Here is a 15500-nt window from a genome sequence, read left to right as displayed (position 1 = left end):
TGGGCAGCCTGTGTTTCAGTGAATCTGGAGCATTCAAGGCAGAACCAGAGAACCCTGTGCACCACTGACTCACGGAGGGCCTAGTCGTTTCTTCCTGATAAAACGGTGCTGGCGTTCCAACCATTAGGCACACACTCAGGCCTGCCTGAGCAGGGGCGTTTGACTTGTGCAAGGCTTCTTCTCAGGTTCCAAAATTAAACAAGATGAGAATTTGAATCAGAGGTTGATAACCTCAGATTTGTTGTGTCCCTCTCTCTCTGTTCCTCCCCCGCTTGCACTCTGTCTCTCTCTCAAAAATAAATAGATTAAAAAAATTTTTTTTAATTAAAAAAAGAATTTCATTATTAAAATTATTACATCTCTGGTGAAAGTTCAAAGGTTACACAGCAAGATGCCAGTCAAGCTCCCACTTGACATTTTAGCAAAATGCCCCATATCTCCTTCTTGAAGCCTTGAGCTACTCCCAAAATGTCCAGGAACACAGTTCTGGGGATTCTCAGTTGGGATGAGAGTGGGCAGTAGGTTGCAAATTCACCTGATTAGTTTAATTTCCACTGAGTCATTCTGAACTGTCCAGCAGAGCAGCTCTGCCCACTCCTAGGAGGCCCATATCCCTGCACAATCCTATCATTCTTTGAGGAATTCCAAATGGTCTTGTCAGATCTAGTATTTTAAAACCACAGATCACCCAGGCAACAAACACCTCCTGAGCCTTCAGGGATAAGACCCATAGTAGATCATTTTGGGGTGTTATCTCTCAGCTTACATCCTTAATTCTTTTTTTTTTTTTTTTTTTTTTTTTTTTGAGAGAGAGCGAGCATGAGCAGGGGAGGGGAAGAGAGAGAGAGAGAGAGAGAGAGAGAGAGAATTCCAAGCAGGCTCCACATTGTCAGCACAGAGCTTGGTGCAAGTCTCAGTCTCACGAACCGTGAGATCATGACCTGAGCCAAAATCAAAAGTCAAAGACTTAACCGACTGGGACACCCAGGCACCCAGTATCCTTAATTCTTAATGCACACTAAACTCTAAACTGGTCTTTTCCTTTATTTTATTTATTTAATATCTTCTAAGTCCTTTTATGACTTTATTTCGAATTCCTCAATTCCATTTCTTGAGACTTTTACCTTGCTAGCCTGTGTCCGTCATCCATCTTTGGGGGCCCATCTTCCATTAGCTCTTGAATGTCCACTTTCCTGCTATCTGGTTTCCAAAATCAAATTCTGGTATAAATTATAAACTTAGCATCTAAAGCACCCAAATATGTGAGTATATGCTCCAGAATTACTTTACATTTTCCAGAGTTAGTTCTGCCCTACACGAAACTGAAAATAGTTGTACAAAATCACACTATGAGGAAAGGTATCAGTCAGAAAAGCTAGACTTACACTCAGATCTTTGGAAAGTATGTGAATACGTGCATTGGAACTTACCAGTAATGTCTACTTCCTTTCCTTGAGGAGCCACAGAACATAGCAGAAAGGGTGTAGACAGCATAGAAATTGACTAAAGTTCAAATTCTGGCTGCATTTAAACCCTACTTCTGTTGCTTCCAAACTCTCTGAACATGTGTAGTTTTCTTAACTTTTGAATGGAAACTAGAGAAGAACCCCATTGATTTATTGTAAAGATTGAATAAGATTAAATATGTAAAATGTCTAGAATGTGCTGGGTAAAAAAAATAAAGTGATTACTTAGTGTTGTTGGTATCAGTCTCAGAAATGTCCTATAGATTTCTTTTTTCTGTTTCCTCTTTAGTTATTTTATTATAATTCGATACCCACCCTCTGCTTTCTGTCATAACAGACTAGATCTTTGCTTTTGAGAATTCCAATATCATTAATTATATCTTAGCATACTTTAAAAGTCCAGAAAGAGATTTCAAAGCCAACCATACATTAAGGTAAGTCTCCGATTGTTGTTTTTTCCCCCAGAAAAACAAAGATGCTTTTCCTTAGAATTATTTTGTATACATGCAAATATATCCCTTGTAGGATTTGAAAGTGACCGCAGATTTTGCAAAGCAAAATGTTTCACTGCTAGATACTAGTGTAATATAGGAAGACTTTAGTTTAGGTTCCCCCAAGTTTGAGGAGGAGCAGAACACTTGAATAATTAATTTAGTGCCTCATTAAGCCTTTCAAATTATCTCTGGCAATTTTCCAAAGGTAATTTTTAAAAAATCCAACCAGTCCCTCTCTGTCTCTCAGGGGCACTTTGCCCCAGTTCCGCCACATCCTCAGTCAAACCCTTCCCTGGCAGTGGTTAGAGGGCAATGCCAGGGGCCCTCCCTGAAGGTCCAAGTCCAGGGGGAAGCCAGCACACCCCTTTCTGGGTAGCTCAAGTTATTATCACTAAGGAAAGGAGAATAGATGCCAAGCAAGCAGAAGGTCAGGGGTCCGTCACAGACGCCCCACCAGAAAGTCTCAGAAGCCTGTGCAAAAATGAAAAAGTAGTACATGGGTTTTGGGGTAAGTCACGTTTTAGTGTTTCCAGTGCATTGTTCCCCCAACCATGTCTATAACTTCATACCTCCAAGCCTTCGATCACTTTCAGATGGTAATGCCCCCAGCTCGTCAAAATCTTTTCCATGAAAAGATAAGTCACAAATGGATGAAAAACATTTTTCTTCTTTTTAGACAACAGCTTATTAATTTCCACCTACAGTGGCTTATTTTCCGTGCGTACAACTTTCAAATCGTTTATGAATCAATCAAACCATATTATTTATAAATTGAAATGTCATTTTCATCTGTGAAATTCACTACAATTTTTAAAATTTTTTTTAATGTTTATTTACTTTTGAGAGAGAGAGAGACAGAGTACAAGTGGGGGAGGGGCAGAGAGAAGGAGACACAGAATCCAAAGCAGGCTCCAGGCTCTGAGCGGTCAGCACAGAGCCCGATGCGGGGGCTCAAACTCATGAACCGTGAGATCATGACGGGAGCTGAACTTAGTCGCTTAACCAACTGAGTCACCCAGGTGCCCCAAATTCACTAGAATTTTTAATGTTTGTTCTAGATAAAAGAGTCATTTCAAGTCAGTAAGTAATAGCCCATTAGATAAATGGTGATGAGACATTTGGTAAATGATTTAAGAGCAACAGCAGTAGCAACAAAACCCATAAAACTAGATCCCAACCTCACACCTAACTCCTAACCCCAAAATAAATTTTTCATAGTTTCAAAGAGTTGAATGTTAAAAAATGAGTCCAAAGAGAAGTAGAAAACAATGTAAGGTTAATAATTATGTGTTCTTGTGGCATCTGACTGGCTCAGTCGGTGGAGCGTGCAACTCTTGATCTCTGGGTTGTAAGTTCGAGCCCCACATTGGGCATAGAGATTACTTAAAAATAAAATCCTTAAAACTAAAATAAAAAATAATTATGTATTCTCAGGGCAGGGATGGCATTCTTAAACATAACTCTAGTGATAGAAGTTATATATAAAAGAATTTACTCATTGAATTAGAGAAAAGGCAGTAAGTCTTATATATCAAAAAAGTTTAACTTTACTGATTACAAAAATGGGATGGAAAAATATTTCTAACATAAATAGAATCAGTTGGAAAATTTTATTTATCAGATTTGCAGGGGACCTAATTCTCTCTACCAACCAAAGAAGCTTTTTATATGTCATTTAAAACCCTGCCATTAACCCTTTAAGGTAATTTACAGTGAAGTACTATATTTCCTTCAAAGGTTTTGAAGACTTTTGGTTTTATTGGTTGAGGCATAGTTTGGTCTATGTTTTGTAGTTTGTTTGGTTGTTTGTTTTCCTTTTTGTTGTTGGGAGTTTTTTGGTATGAATAGGCAGAAGCAGGAGCCATAGCAGCCTGATTCTTATATTGTTTGTCCATACAAGTGGCAAAAAGATTAATACCCTGAATAAAGAGGTTCTACTAGCCACTAAGAAAAAGCAAATACTATTCTGAAAATAGGCAAAGTGGGGCGCCTGGGCGGCTCAGTCGGTTAAACTTCTATCTTTGGCTCAGGTCATGATTTCACAGTTCGTGGGTTTGACCTCCCCATCAGGCTCTCTGCTGTCAGCACAGAGCCTGTTTAAGATCCTCTGTCCCCTTCTCTCTCTCCTCCTTCCCCGCTCCTACTCTCTGTCTCTCTCAAAAAATAAACATTAAAAAAATTTTAATAAAATAAAAACAGCCAAAGGATTTGAGTAGATAATACAATTAAAATGAAAAATGGTTATAAAAATGAAAAGATGGACCTCAAAGACATGTAAAATTAAAGGAAAACATTTTTCAAGAATGCATCCCCTTTTCCTCTCAAAAAAATTGCCCCAAAATTAGGAGGACAAGAAAAACAAACCGCATATTTTGGGAAACTAGGCAACATACATAATTCCAATGCATAATGTATAAAATCAGAAAGGGTCAATGCAAATTGGGGAGATACAGAGACATTCTATTCATGATATAGCCACAAGAACCTACGAATTATTTAGGAATAAGCATGATATGCTGGTAAATTTTTAACTAGTTCTCTAAGAAAGGGTGTGTGTATGTGTGTAATGTTTATATACATACATGTATTAAATTTTTTGGTATTAAAGATGCATGGCACATAATATATAAATAAGAATAAGTTATACAATATTCTTTATTGAGAATTCCATATGGCCAATTGTTGATTTTTGCCAGTCTCTTGTACCTGTAGCCAACCTATGGTTGACATTAAGCAATGAGTGTAGTTCCAACCTGAATGTTGATTATTGTTTTCATTTATGTTAACAAGATGAATGAGAAACAAAGATATTATGTCAGAAGTTCACTCATTTGTCAATGATGTGAGTGAATATTTTGCTGAGTTTGTATAATAGCTTTCAAATACTGGAAAATATTTCTTGAATGTTGTATGCTATTTACCATGTAATAGGTATAGAAACAACACGCTTTTAAGTTTAATCTGCATGATAAGCATTTCCTCCATCACTTTCTTATACCTAATAATCAACAAAACAATAATGAAAGTTATAGTTCTTGTTTATTTCCACGACCTAGCTACTCCCATTATGCCCAAGTTCAATCTACCATAGTGAGGTCACTGAATGCAGAGTAGGGAAGAGATGCCAACAGTATACCATTAGATAGTCTTTCCACCGTTTATTAGCACTTCTCATAATTTTATATGTATTTACTTCTTATCTATCTCCTCAAATCCGTAAGAGCAGAAATGTGCGGCTGCTTTTTCCTCCATTGTATCCTAGTGCCTAGAACAGAGTTTGACACACAGTAAACATTCAATAAATATTTGTTAAATAAAAAAAAAATGTTCAACTTACTATATGCCAGGTACTGTCCTAAGTGCTTTATGTGTATTAAGTCTAACATCCTCACCGCAACCCTATGAGGGGGCACTATTATGATCTTCATTTTACAGATGAAACCAGAAGTGACTTACCCAAGTCACCCAGCAGGTAAGTGGTGGAGCCAGAACTTAAACCTGAGCACTTTGGCTCCAGATCTTGGACCCTTTTGAGAGATGCATTCTCTCAATGCATCAGAGCCATGACGCTGGCAAAGAGACATCTCCGAATGTCAGATATGTGGCAGACTTTACAAGCAACCACGGCACATTAGAGCAAGCGGACAGGGATGATAGTTATGCTGGAACCGATTCATTATCTGACAGGTTCGGTTTTGTAGGAAATCTTTAAAGACATTTTACAGCACTGTTGGAAATTGTGGGAAGTAAGAAAAATCTTTGTAAATGATGAAGTAAGACAGCTGTTAACTCCAGGAAAACAGTAAGTTGAATGAATAAGTAAATGCAATTAGAGTACCCTACTTGATTCAGAGAAGCACAATATTTACCTAGTCATGATAATGAAAACCATGAACATGGATTTAATAAAAAAAAAAAAGTTATGCTTTTGCTACGTTGGAAAAGGAAAGGGAGGAGGGAAAATACCTACATCTAGCAAATCGGAAGTCAATAATTTTTTCAAGCAGTAGCTATGTGTATCTGTGTGTGTGTGTCTGTATATGAAGGCAGATACAAAAGAAACATCTAAAATGTTGGAATTTTTGGTATTTGATATTGATATTTTGATAAAATGAAATTAAAGCAAAAGGTAGAAGTTTTCCATACTATTGTCAAGTTCAAAACATATGATGCCAATGTTGGCAAAAACATGTGAAAATCAGCACTTTCCTATAACTAAGTGATGGAGCCAGCAGTTGGTATCACTCCAGAAAATAATTTGTATTTTGTATCAAAAGTCTTAAAAAAAAGTTTTTTGACCCAGCATTTCCACTTAATGGAATCCATTCTAAGAAAAAACTTTAGGGGCACCTGGTGGCGCAGTCGGTTGAGCGTCCGACTTCAGCCAGGTCATGATCTCGCGGTCCGTGAGTTCGAGCCCCGCGTCGGGCTCTGGGCTGATGGCTCAGAGCCTGGAGCCTGTTTCCGATTCTGTGTCTCCCTCTCTCTGCCCCTCCCCCATTCATGCTCTGTCTCTCTCTGTCCCAAAAATAAATAAACTTTGAAGAAAAAAAAATTAAAAAAAAAAAAGAAAAAACTTTAAATATGTGCAAAGACTAAGCCATTTTTTATTATAGCAAAAAAGAAAGGAATTAATGCAAATATCCAATATTAGAGCCTTAGTGTGTTTTTTTTAAATCATGGTAGAGTTGCATAAAGAAAAATTGTCTAGTTACTAAAAATCATATTGTAATTATATTAACCTGGAATTATATTTATGAACAATGAGAAAAATTTTAAACTGATAACAAAATACCAAAATGGTCCCATTTTGCTCCTCTGCCATAAAAGTATGTGTTTACACTAAAATGTTTTAAAATACATGGAACTCAGTAGCTATTGCTGGGTGATGAGTTTATGGGTGATTTATATGTGTTTGATTTTGCTTGTCTTTATATTATAACCTCTACTATATATATGATTTACTTGTGAGATTATTTAATAAACTTCAATATTGAGAAATCACACCTGAAACAAAATACATCTTCTCATTAATGATTCAAGGAAATCTTTGAAAACAAGTAAGAATGTGTTACCAGTATCAGACACAAAAACTAAATGTCTTTCGTCTAAAATAATGAGTCTGATGAAAAACCATCTACATGTTTTAAATCATAAAGAATGTCATAGTAAAGTTGATGTAGGCTTCTTCATAAAGTCCAGAATATTAAAACTAAAAGTTACAAAAGCTTCAAAAAAATAAGATTCTTTTTTTGTTTTGTTTTGTTTCACTTTTCATTATGAAATTTGTCACCCATATACTCAATACCTAGATTTAACAATTGTTAAGCTTTTCCTAAGCGAAGTAGAGAAAGTCCTTTTTATAATGGGAATTAAAGAAGTTATCTATCTCAAAAAAAAAAAAAAAAAAATATTTATCAGCATCACTAGTCATTATGGAAATGCAAATCAAAAGCACAATGAGATATCACCTCACACATGTTAGGATATCTATTATCAAAAAGACAAGATATAACAAATGCCAGGAAGTGGAGCAAAGGGAACACTTGTCTACATGGTCGGGAATATAAACTGGCACAGCCACTATGGAAACCAGTATCGACTTTCCTCAGTGAATTAAAAGTAGAACTGCATGTGATCCAGCAATCCCACTTCCGGGTATATATCTAAAAGCCACAAAATAATTATCTTGAAGACATATCTGTATTCTCATATTTATAGCAATATGATTCACAACAGCCAAGGAATGGATACGACCTAAGTGTCCATCAATGGATGAGTGGATAAGGAAAATGTGGTCGATATATAAAGTGGAATCTTATTCCACTTAAAAAAAGAAGGAAATCATGTCATTTGTGACAACATGGATGAATCTGAAGGGCATTACGGTAGTGAAATAAGCCAGAAAGCCAGACAAGGACAAAGCTCACATGGTATCACTGATATGTGTAATCTAAACAAAACAAAACAAAACAAAAAGTCAAGCTCATAGAAACACAGAGTAGAAAAGTGGTTTTCAGGGGCTAGGGTGGGGGAACTAGGAAGAGGTTGCTCAAAGGGTACAAACTTTCAGTTATAAGATGTGTAAGTTCTGAAGATCTAAAGTAAAGCATGGTGACTATAGTTAACACTGTATTGTACAACTGAAATCTGTGAAGAGAGTAGAACTTAAGTGTTCTCACCCTCTGCCCCCCAAAAAGATAAACACGTTAGATGATGGATGTGTTCATTAACTCAATGGGGAAAACCCTTCAAAATAGATACATATATCAAATCATCCTCTTACATACATTACATATCTGATCATTTTACTTGTGAATTATACCTCAATAAATCTGAAAAAAATAGAAAATTTAAATGCCACGTTCTGTGGTACTTAGAATATTAGATTCTTTAAAGCACTAATTCAACTTAGGATGCATTTCTTATGTTTTTATATTTAAGATCTTCATTTCTGCATACTCAGAATAGCTGGCTCTTGTGTTTTGAAGATTTATCTTAATTCATGTTATTTTTTTCCTCTGCTTCTTAGGTACCAACAAAGGCCAAATGTGTTACTCAACTACTTCCCTCCCACCACCTCCACCGTCCCATCCAGCCAGCCAACCACCATTGCCAGCATCTCACCCAACACAACCGCCAGTCCCAAGTCTACCTCCCAGAAACATTAAGCCACCTTTAGATATAAAGTAAGCAAAGATTATTTTGCCATTTCTTTGTCGGTCTCTTGCCATAGATTTTCAAACTATGCTTGGCTGAACGCTGAGAGTTCTGTGGTAAACTGCGCGGGCCACACATGTGAGCAGATGCAAGGAGAAGGAAGGGCTGAGCAGGCTGCTCTCATACCCCCACTTCCTTGAGCAACTCTTGTTTTATCTGTTTTTACTGTGGTTTTTTTTTTTTTTTTTAGGAGTTAATTTGAAAAAAAATTCCAGCGCCTTTTTAAAAGTTTTGAAACATTCCTCAGGTTAGCACTACAACTATCTCTTCCACCATCACCGTCACTGCCCCCACCATCACCACCACCACCACCATCACCATCATCATCACCAGCACCACCACCACCATCCTTAAAGTCACCACCATTATCATCACCACCATCAAATCGCCACCAGCGTTACCATTATCATCATTACTGCCGCCATCATCACCATTATGGCCATTATCACCACCATCACCACCCCCAGCATTATCGACACCGTCACCACTATTATCACGAGCACCAGCACCACAATTTACTGACTACTTATGACTTGTTAGGAACTTTATATATATATACGTGAAAAATGTTTTCCTCATTTCACAGATGAAGAAATGGGAATTTACAGAGGTTGAGTAACTTCTCCAAGATCACACGGGAATGTAGAGTAGAAATTTGAGGCAAGGTCAGTCTAAGTTCAAAGTAAACATGTGCTTTTAACCACTCTGCTAAATAACCTCTTTAAGCAAAAAGCGCAGCTTTTCTCTCAAGCTTCAGATTTTTGGCAGTGTGTTTAAAAACTAAGAAACTTTTATTCAAGCCCACTCCTGCTTTTCTTAGATGGTGCTTTCTAGAAATGTCAAGACTGTATGGGTTGCTATGCACAAGTTTTTTATCCATGATTGACCAGAATAGCTGGTTGAGGAAAAAGCAAACAGAAAGTTGGACTAGAATGAATGCTGTTTTAAAAGGAAATAATTGGAAAATGGCAAGTATAAATCCTTATGGCAAGTTAGACTATATCTTCCTTTTCATCTTCTAGAAAATTGCTTTACTTCGTTCTCCTTGAACACAAATAGGCAATATCCCAAAATATTTGGCAACAGTTTATTTTTCCTCCACTTCAATTCTTTACCAGACTGATGTTCTTTACATTTAATGTATTTAATATTTGTAATCCATATAATAGAATCTGTTAATAATGTCTTTATATTGAAAGTACTTCATATCCATAATCTATATAATAGAATCTGTCAATATCGATGCCTGATTGCCAGCTTTCCTTTACTGATGATCATAGTTTAGAGCAGGGGTTGAAAATACATCTGTCATAGGTAGCCACCACTATGTTTCACTTTATTGTGTTTGTTTGGAGTATAAATGCAGAAACTAGAAAGTGTTAGAGCAGCATAGTGGCTATTATCTTATTTGTGGCCCACAATATGCATTTATATTGACTTCGTGGCCTTCGTGGCCTTCCAGGCATTTGATTTTAAGAATTCTAGTTGAAAGACTCTAATACCCCATGATATCTTGCTACCAAATAAGAGTTTAAGCCATCTGCCTACTAACATGTAAATGCTAAATAAATATTTGATTAGTTAAAACAACTAATTAACATGTGCTCTTACATACACTTGACTTCTATAATTATTTTGCTTTCACATGTATTAAATTCCATTTCTTGGAGTGCCTGAATGGCTCATCAGTTAAGCATCTGACTCTTAATTTTGGCTCAGGTCATGATCTCACACTTGGGAGATAGAACCCTGTGTTGGGCTCTGTGCTGAGCATGCAGCCTGCTTAGGATTCTCTCTCTCTCTCTCTCTCTCTCTCTCTCTCTCTCTCTCTCCCTCTGTCTCTCTCGCTCACCCTCACTCCCTCTCTCAAAAAATAAGTAAATAAATAAAATTCTGTTTCTTTTCCCTAATGTTTTTCCTAGTCTGATAAATGTAATCCATTAGATCATGATCTTAGTACATTTGAATATTATTATGTGACCTATCCCAGTTACTAGCTTCAGTTGTATCCAATTCTAGTGAGAAATTTTCATAAATACTCTAAGCATGAATCCCCGAAAATATATAAGACATGAAGACTGATAATTATGTGATTGAAGAAACTGTGGAGAAGAGGAGTATTCAGCACTATTCTTGCTATATGGGGAGTTACCAAGGCCACCATATATTTGATGATTCATTTAAAGGATGCAGAGGACCAGCAAATAGTAGTACTCATGGCTAAGATTTATCACAGTGACACTGTCCTTCTGTACCTGGGAGGGACATGCTGAGATTTCTCCTTTCTCCAGCTTTGCAAATGTGTAATGCTGCTTCCCAGGCAGCCCATTGGAGACAAATTTTTATCGAGAGTTGGTCACATAGGCACCTTTTGCCTATTCACTACCAAAATACCAGACTTCTAGAAGGAGAGGAGGTTTTCACCCTAAGTCACATTGTCTATACAGTGTAGGCACAACAAATCACTCTTATCAATCAGGCAATTTTTCATATCAGTGTAGGGAATTTTTTAGAAGCTGAATTCCCAGACGCAAGCCAAGGGCCAATCATGGTGTCAGATTCTTCTAAAATGAGTAGCTTCAGACTTGCGATATTAATTCTTTTTGGCATACCTACTCCAGAATCCATACCTACCCCAGAATCCATTTTGATATGGTGGGAAATAAAAAGTTGTTTACAGAAGAAAGGATTTCAAGAATAGTCCTATAGCCTGTACTGCAAATTTATAAGAATGCTCGTCAATTTCTCAGGTTTTTCAGGAAATTCTTGAAAAAGTTGAAAGGGGTCTTCCAACCAACAAGACTCAAATTTTTTTCTTGTAATATTGTTTGCATCAGAAATTAGCAAAATCCACCAATTGTAATAAGCTTTACCTCATTCCTATTAAGAACTCCTAATTAGAAAGTTGGATTCATCTAAGAGTTCCTGACTCCACAAAATGCATACACTCAGGAGAAAGATGAAGAGAAACAAGAGTCTTCTTGGATGTTATACTGCCTAGACAAACAATCATTGGGGAATCTGAAAGTTAATTATCAGATGGAGAGATTAGAGTGAATGAAAGCTAAGGGACATTTACAATTTTTTTTTAAAGTAAAAATGTGGTGTGTAGTGAGAGACTTTCAGACTCCCATCAGAGAGCTTAAGTAAATCCCAAAATGAAGAAATATCTGGGTCAGAAACTTTCCCCCAAGTAGGGGAAGTTAGATGAGATATGAAGAAGAAATAAGAGCAAAATGAGTCTTGATATTCAGGCTCAAAAACTCATATTTCATGTGAGAGGGAAATTTACAGGATAAATCTTTAAGTAAAATTGTGAGATATGGGTGTTCCTGTGCTTTTCCCCCTGCTGCTACCCTTTAATTTTTTTTTCTTTTTTTTAACGTTTATTTATTTTTGAGACAGAGAGAGAGCATGAATGGGGGAGGGTCAGAGAGAGAGGGAGACACAGAATCCGAAACAGGCTCCAGGCTCTGCGCAGTCAGCACAGAGCCTGACGCGGGGCTTGAACTCACGGACCGCGAGATCATGATCTGAGCCGAAGTCGGACGCTTAACCGACTGAGCCACCCAGGCGCTCCTGCTGCCACCCTTTAAAACACACACATGGGTGTTTTCCAGAGGCTCTCTCTACCAGCCTGCAAATGCCATTCCTCCCCTCACTGGTCAAATGCCACTCTCAGGTCAAGCTCTAATAGATTTTTTTTTTTTTTACCTTCACTCAAGAATTGTTCTTTTGAGCCACTACTTAGTGCTTTTGTAATAGTAGTTCAGGAAATATCAGTGAACAAAATAAAGGTTCCTGCCCACATAGAACAGGGTGCAACAGACGAAAAGAATAAAAATAATGAACAGGCCAAGGAGATAGTATGTTTGGAAATACTAGGTAGGAGAAAAGAGAGCAGGGTTAGGTGGTGTAGTGAGAGGGTGGGGTTAGGGACAGCATGTGGCAACTTTAAGAAAGGTGAGGGTAGCTCCCGTTATAGGCAGTTGTACTTGAGCAAAGACTCAAGGAAATGAGGGGGGTAGGCTTGCGGATAGCTTAAGCAAGATCATTCCAGGCAGAGAGAACAGACAGAATAAACGCCTAGAATGTTCAAGGACTAGGAAGGAGGTAACTGGAGCTGGAGTAGAGTGAGCAAGGAAAGGAATAGTAGGAAAAGATTTAGCTTGTGTAGGGCCTTGCTGGTCATGACTGACACTGTGGTTCTTCTAAGTGGAATGATAACCGCTGAAAAAGGTCGAGCAGAGCAGTGATGTTTTAAATTATGTTTTATCAAGATCACCTTAACAGCTCTATGAAAAGAGACAGTAGGCAAATGAAACAGAGACACTAGTCAGGCAGATATTGCCGAAAGACAGACACGATATCGTGGTAGCTGTAATCAAAATGGTGGCAGTGGAGATGGAGAGAGGTGTCCAGATTCTGAATATATTTTGAAGGTAGAGACAACAGAATTTGGATCTGGGGTCTAAAGGGAAAAGAGAATCAAAGAGGGCTGCAGGGTTTTTGCCTCGAGCAACTATAAGGATGATGTTTCCTTCAACTGAAATGAGAGAGGCTAAAAATGAGCAGGTTTGGGAGTGGGGAAGATCAGGAAGGCATGGCTACTTTAAGCTTGAGGATCTTTTAAACATCCAAGTAGAGATATTGAGGCGGTAATTGGGTATAAGAAGTGAAGAGTTTAGGAGAAAGTTCTCGTTTAAAAACATAATAAATCAGGGAGTCATAGGCATATATTCCCCACTTAGAATCATGAGACTTCAAATCACCAAGGAAATGAGGCGGCTGGGTGTCTCAGTCAGTTAAGTGTCCGACTCCCGATTTCGGCTCAGGTCATGATCGCACAGTTTGTGGGTCGCGCTGATAGTGCAGAGCTTGCTTGGGATTGTCTCTCCCTCTCTGTCTGCCCCCCTACTTTTTTCTCTCTCTCTCTCAAAATAAATAAACTTTAAAAAAATCACCAAGGAAGTGAGTATAACTAGAGAGAAGAACCGAGCCCTGGGGCACTCCAACTCTACTAGCCTGGGAGAAGAAAAAATGAGCAAAGCGGGATAAAAAGGAACAACGAATAAGATAGGAAGAAAACAAGAGTGTGGTGTCCTGGAAGCCAAGTAAAGGGAGTATTCCCAAGAGGAAGGCAGTGATAACTGTGTCAGCTGCTGCAGAAGGTCAAATAAGTGAGGACTGTGAAGGTCAGTGTGGGTGAAGTCTCCTGGAATCGAGCTTGACTGAAGTAGCTTTAGAGGAGCAAGAAAGGACAGGAATTGGAAAGAGCAACAGTAAACAACTCTTTCAAGAGTTGTTCTCTTTCTCAAGGAGAAAAGAGAAGCAAAGGAATGGAGCGGTAACTGCTGGGAAAAAAGGAATTGAGATTTTTTGTTTTTTTTTTAAGATGGAAGAAATAGCAGCGTGTCTGCATGCAGTGAGAAAGATCTAGTAAAGAGAGTAAAATGATAATGGCGGCCAGGGGAGAATTCTCGAAACAAGACTAGAGCAACTGGGAAGTAGTGTTCAAGTGAGGGAGTGGCTTCCCAAAGGAACAAAGAACTGAAAGGTTTACAATCTTCTCTAGGGTGGAGTCTGTGTTGCTTAAGGCAAAAAAAGCGAATTTTTAATTGGTATCAGGGAAGGAATTTCAGGAGATAGGGTGGCCTTTTTCACCTACCTCCCCTGAAGACACTTGTAATGACATCATTCCGATCAGGATGCTTTAAGAATGTAGAAGATTGGAGGCAGATGAGAATCAGAAATAATAATCATCTTTAACAATAAAGTGGTTGCGACAAAAGTTCTATTTTATTTTAAATTGTACTGTTTCCCCACCTAGTGGTGAGAAGTCAGCTAGCTACATTTTCTGCTGTTACTCAGACATCTGAAGAGAAACTGAAACCCATCAAAAGAGCTCGTGTATCATTACTAGTGTTCAGGTCAACATCTTTTAGTGTAACACGTTTCTTGGCACCATCATTAAAGATTAACTATAATTTTAACAGCATAACTAATTCTTCATGTGAAGACAGAACCAACGGTTGAATATTTTGGTATACAAAACAAATTCCATGATTATTAATAGCAACGAGACAGGAAAAGTGAAGTAATAAGAAATAATAAATAATGGGAAGTGACTAAGGTTGGAAGAGGGAGAAGTTCAACTGTTCTTACCGTGAGATCACTCGTAGCCCGCTTCAGAGTTTATTGGCTCTAAAATCAGACAAAAAGTCAGAACTTACACCATTATAACATTTTATTAGTTATAAATTCTTAACATTCTCTGGAATTTGAGACTTGCCCTATCAGACGGGCACTCCCGGGTGGTCCTTCCAACTCCATTTAGAAAGCACTGGCTGAAGCGAGTCGTACTTTTTATAAGTCCTCCTGCGTTCAGTACAGGAAGACATGTTCCAGAGAAAAGTTCACAGAGATTTTATTCTCAGCAACAGCAGGTATAGAACAAAGTGTTGTGTGACTTTCTTCTTTAAAAAACACAAACAAAACCAACAATTAAAAGCTAAAGTCATGAATAGCAAATAAGATATAAAGGTCAACAGCTTTACATCTTTAAAAGTCAGGAAATAGAGCACATTAGAGCTTTCTAAAAATGATGGACCTGATACTGAGTTAACCTTGGCCTTTCCTATGTAATTCTGTACGCCACAGTGTGAAACTAAAGAACTCGTGAGAGGTCCTCGTGAACAGACACAGGGTTATAACAACCGATAAACTTCCTTTTCTTCTTTACCTGCTCCCTCTGCTTACAGTCTGTGCCACTATGGGTTGTGACTGGTTTCATTGTTTGCCTCCAGGGGCAGAGTTTCTC

At 37.9% G+C, this 15500-nt stretch overlaps 1 protein-coding gene across 3 annotated transcripts in view; it reads left to right on the top strand.

Annotated features, from left to right (window-relative positions):
* FYB1 (FYN binding protein 1) overlaps positions 1-15500 on the top strand; it is a 161655-nt gene that overhangs the window by 102197 nt on the left and 43958 nt on the right. For all 3 annotated transcript variants that reach the window (XM_040495871.1, XM_040495878.1, XM_040495863.1), the window contains exon 3: positions 8493-8649. In XM_040495871.1, coding sequence (XP_040351805.1) covers positions 8493-8649 — 157 coding nt within the window. The remainder of the gene's footprint in view (positions 1-8492; positions 8650-15500) is intronic.

This window comes from Herpailurus yagouaroundi, unplaced genomic scaffold (assembly GCF_014898765.1).
Source record: "Herpailurus yagouaroundi ecotype Mexico unplaced genomic scaffold, PumYag 29, whole genome shotgun sequence".
NCBI lineage: Eukaryota > Metazoa > Chordata > Mammalia > Carnivora > Felidae > Herpailurus > Herpailurus yagouaroundi.
This window is presented reverse-complemented; position numbering and strand designations above follow the sequence as displayed.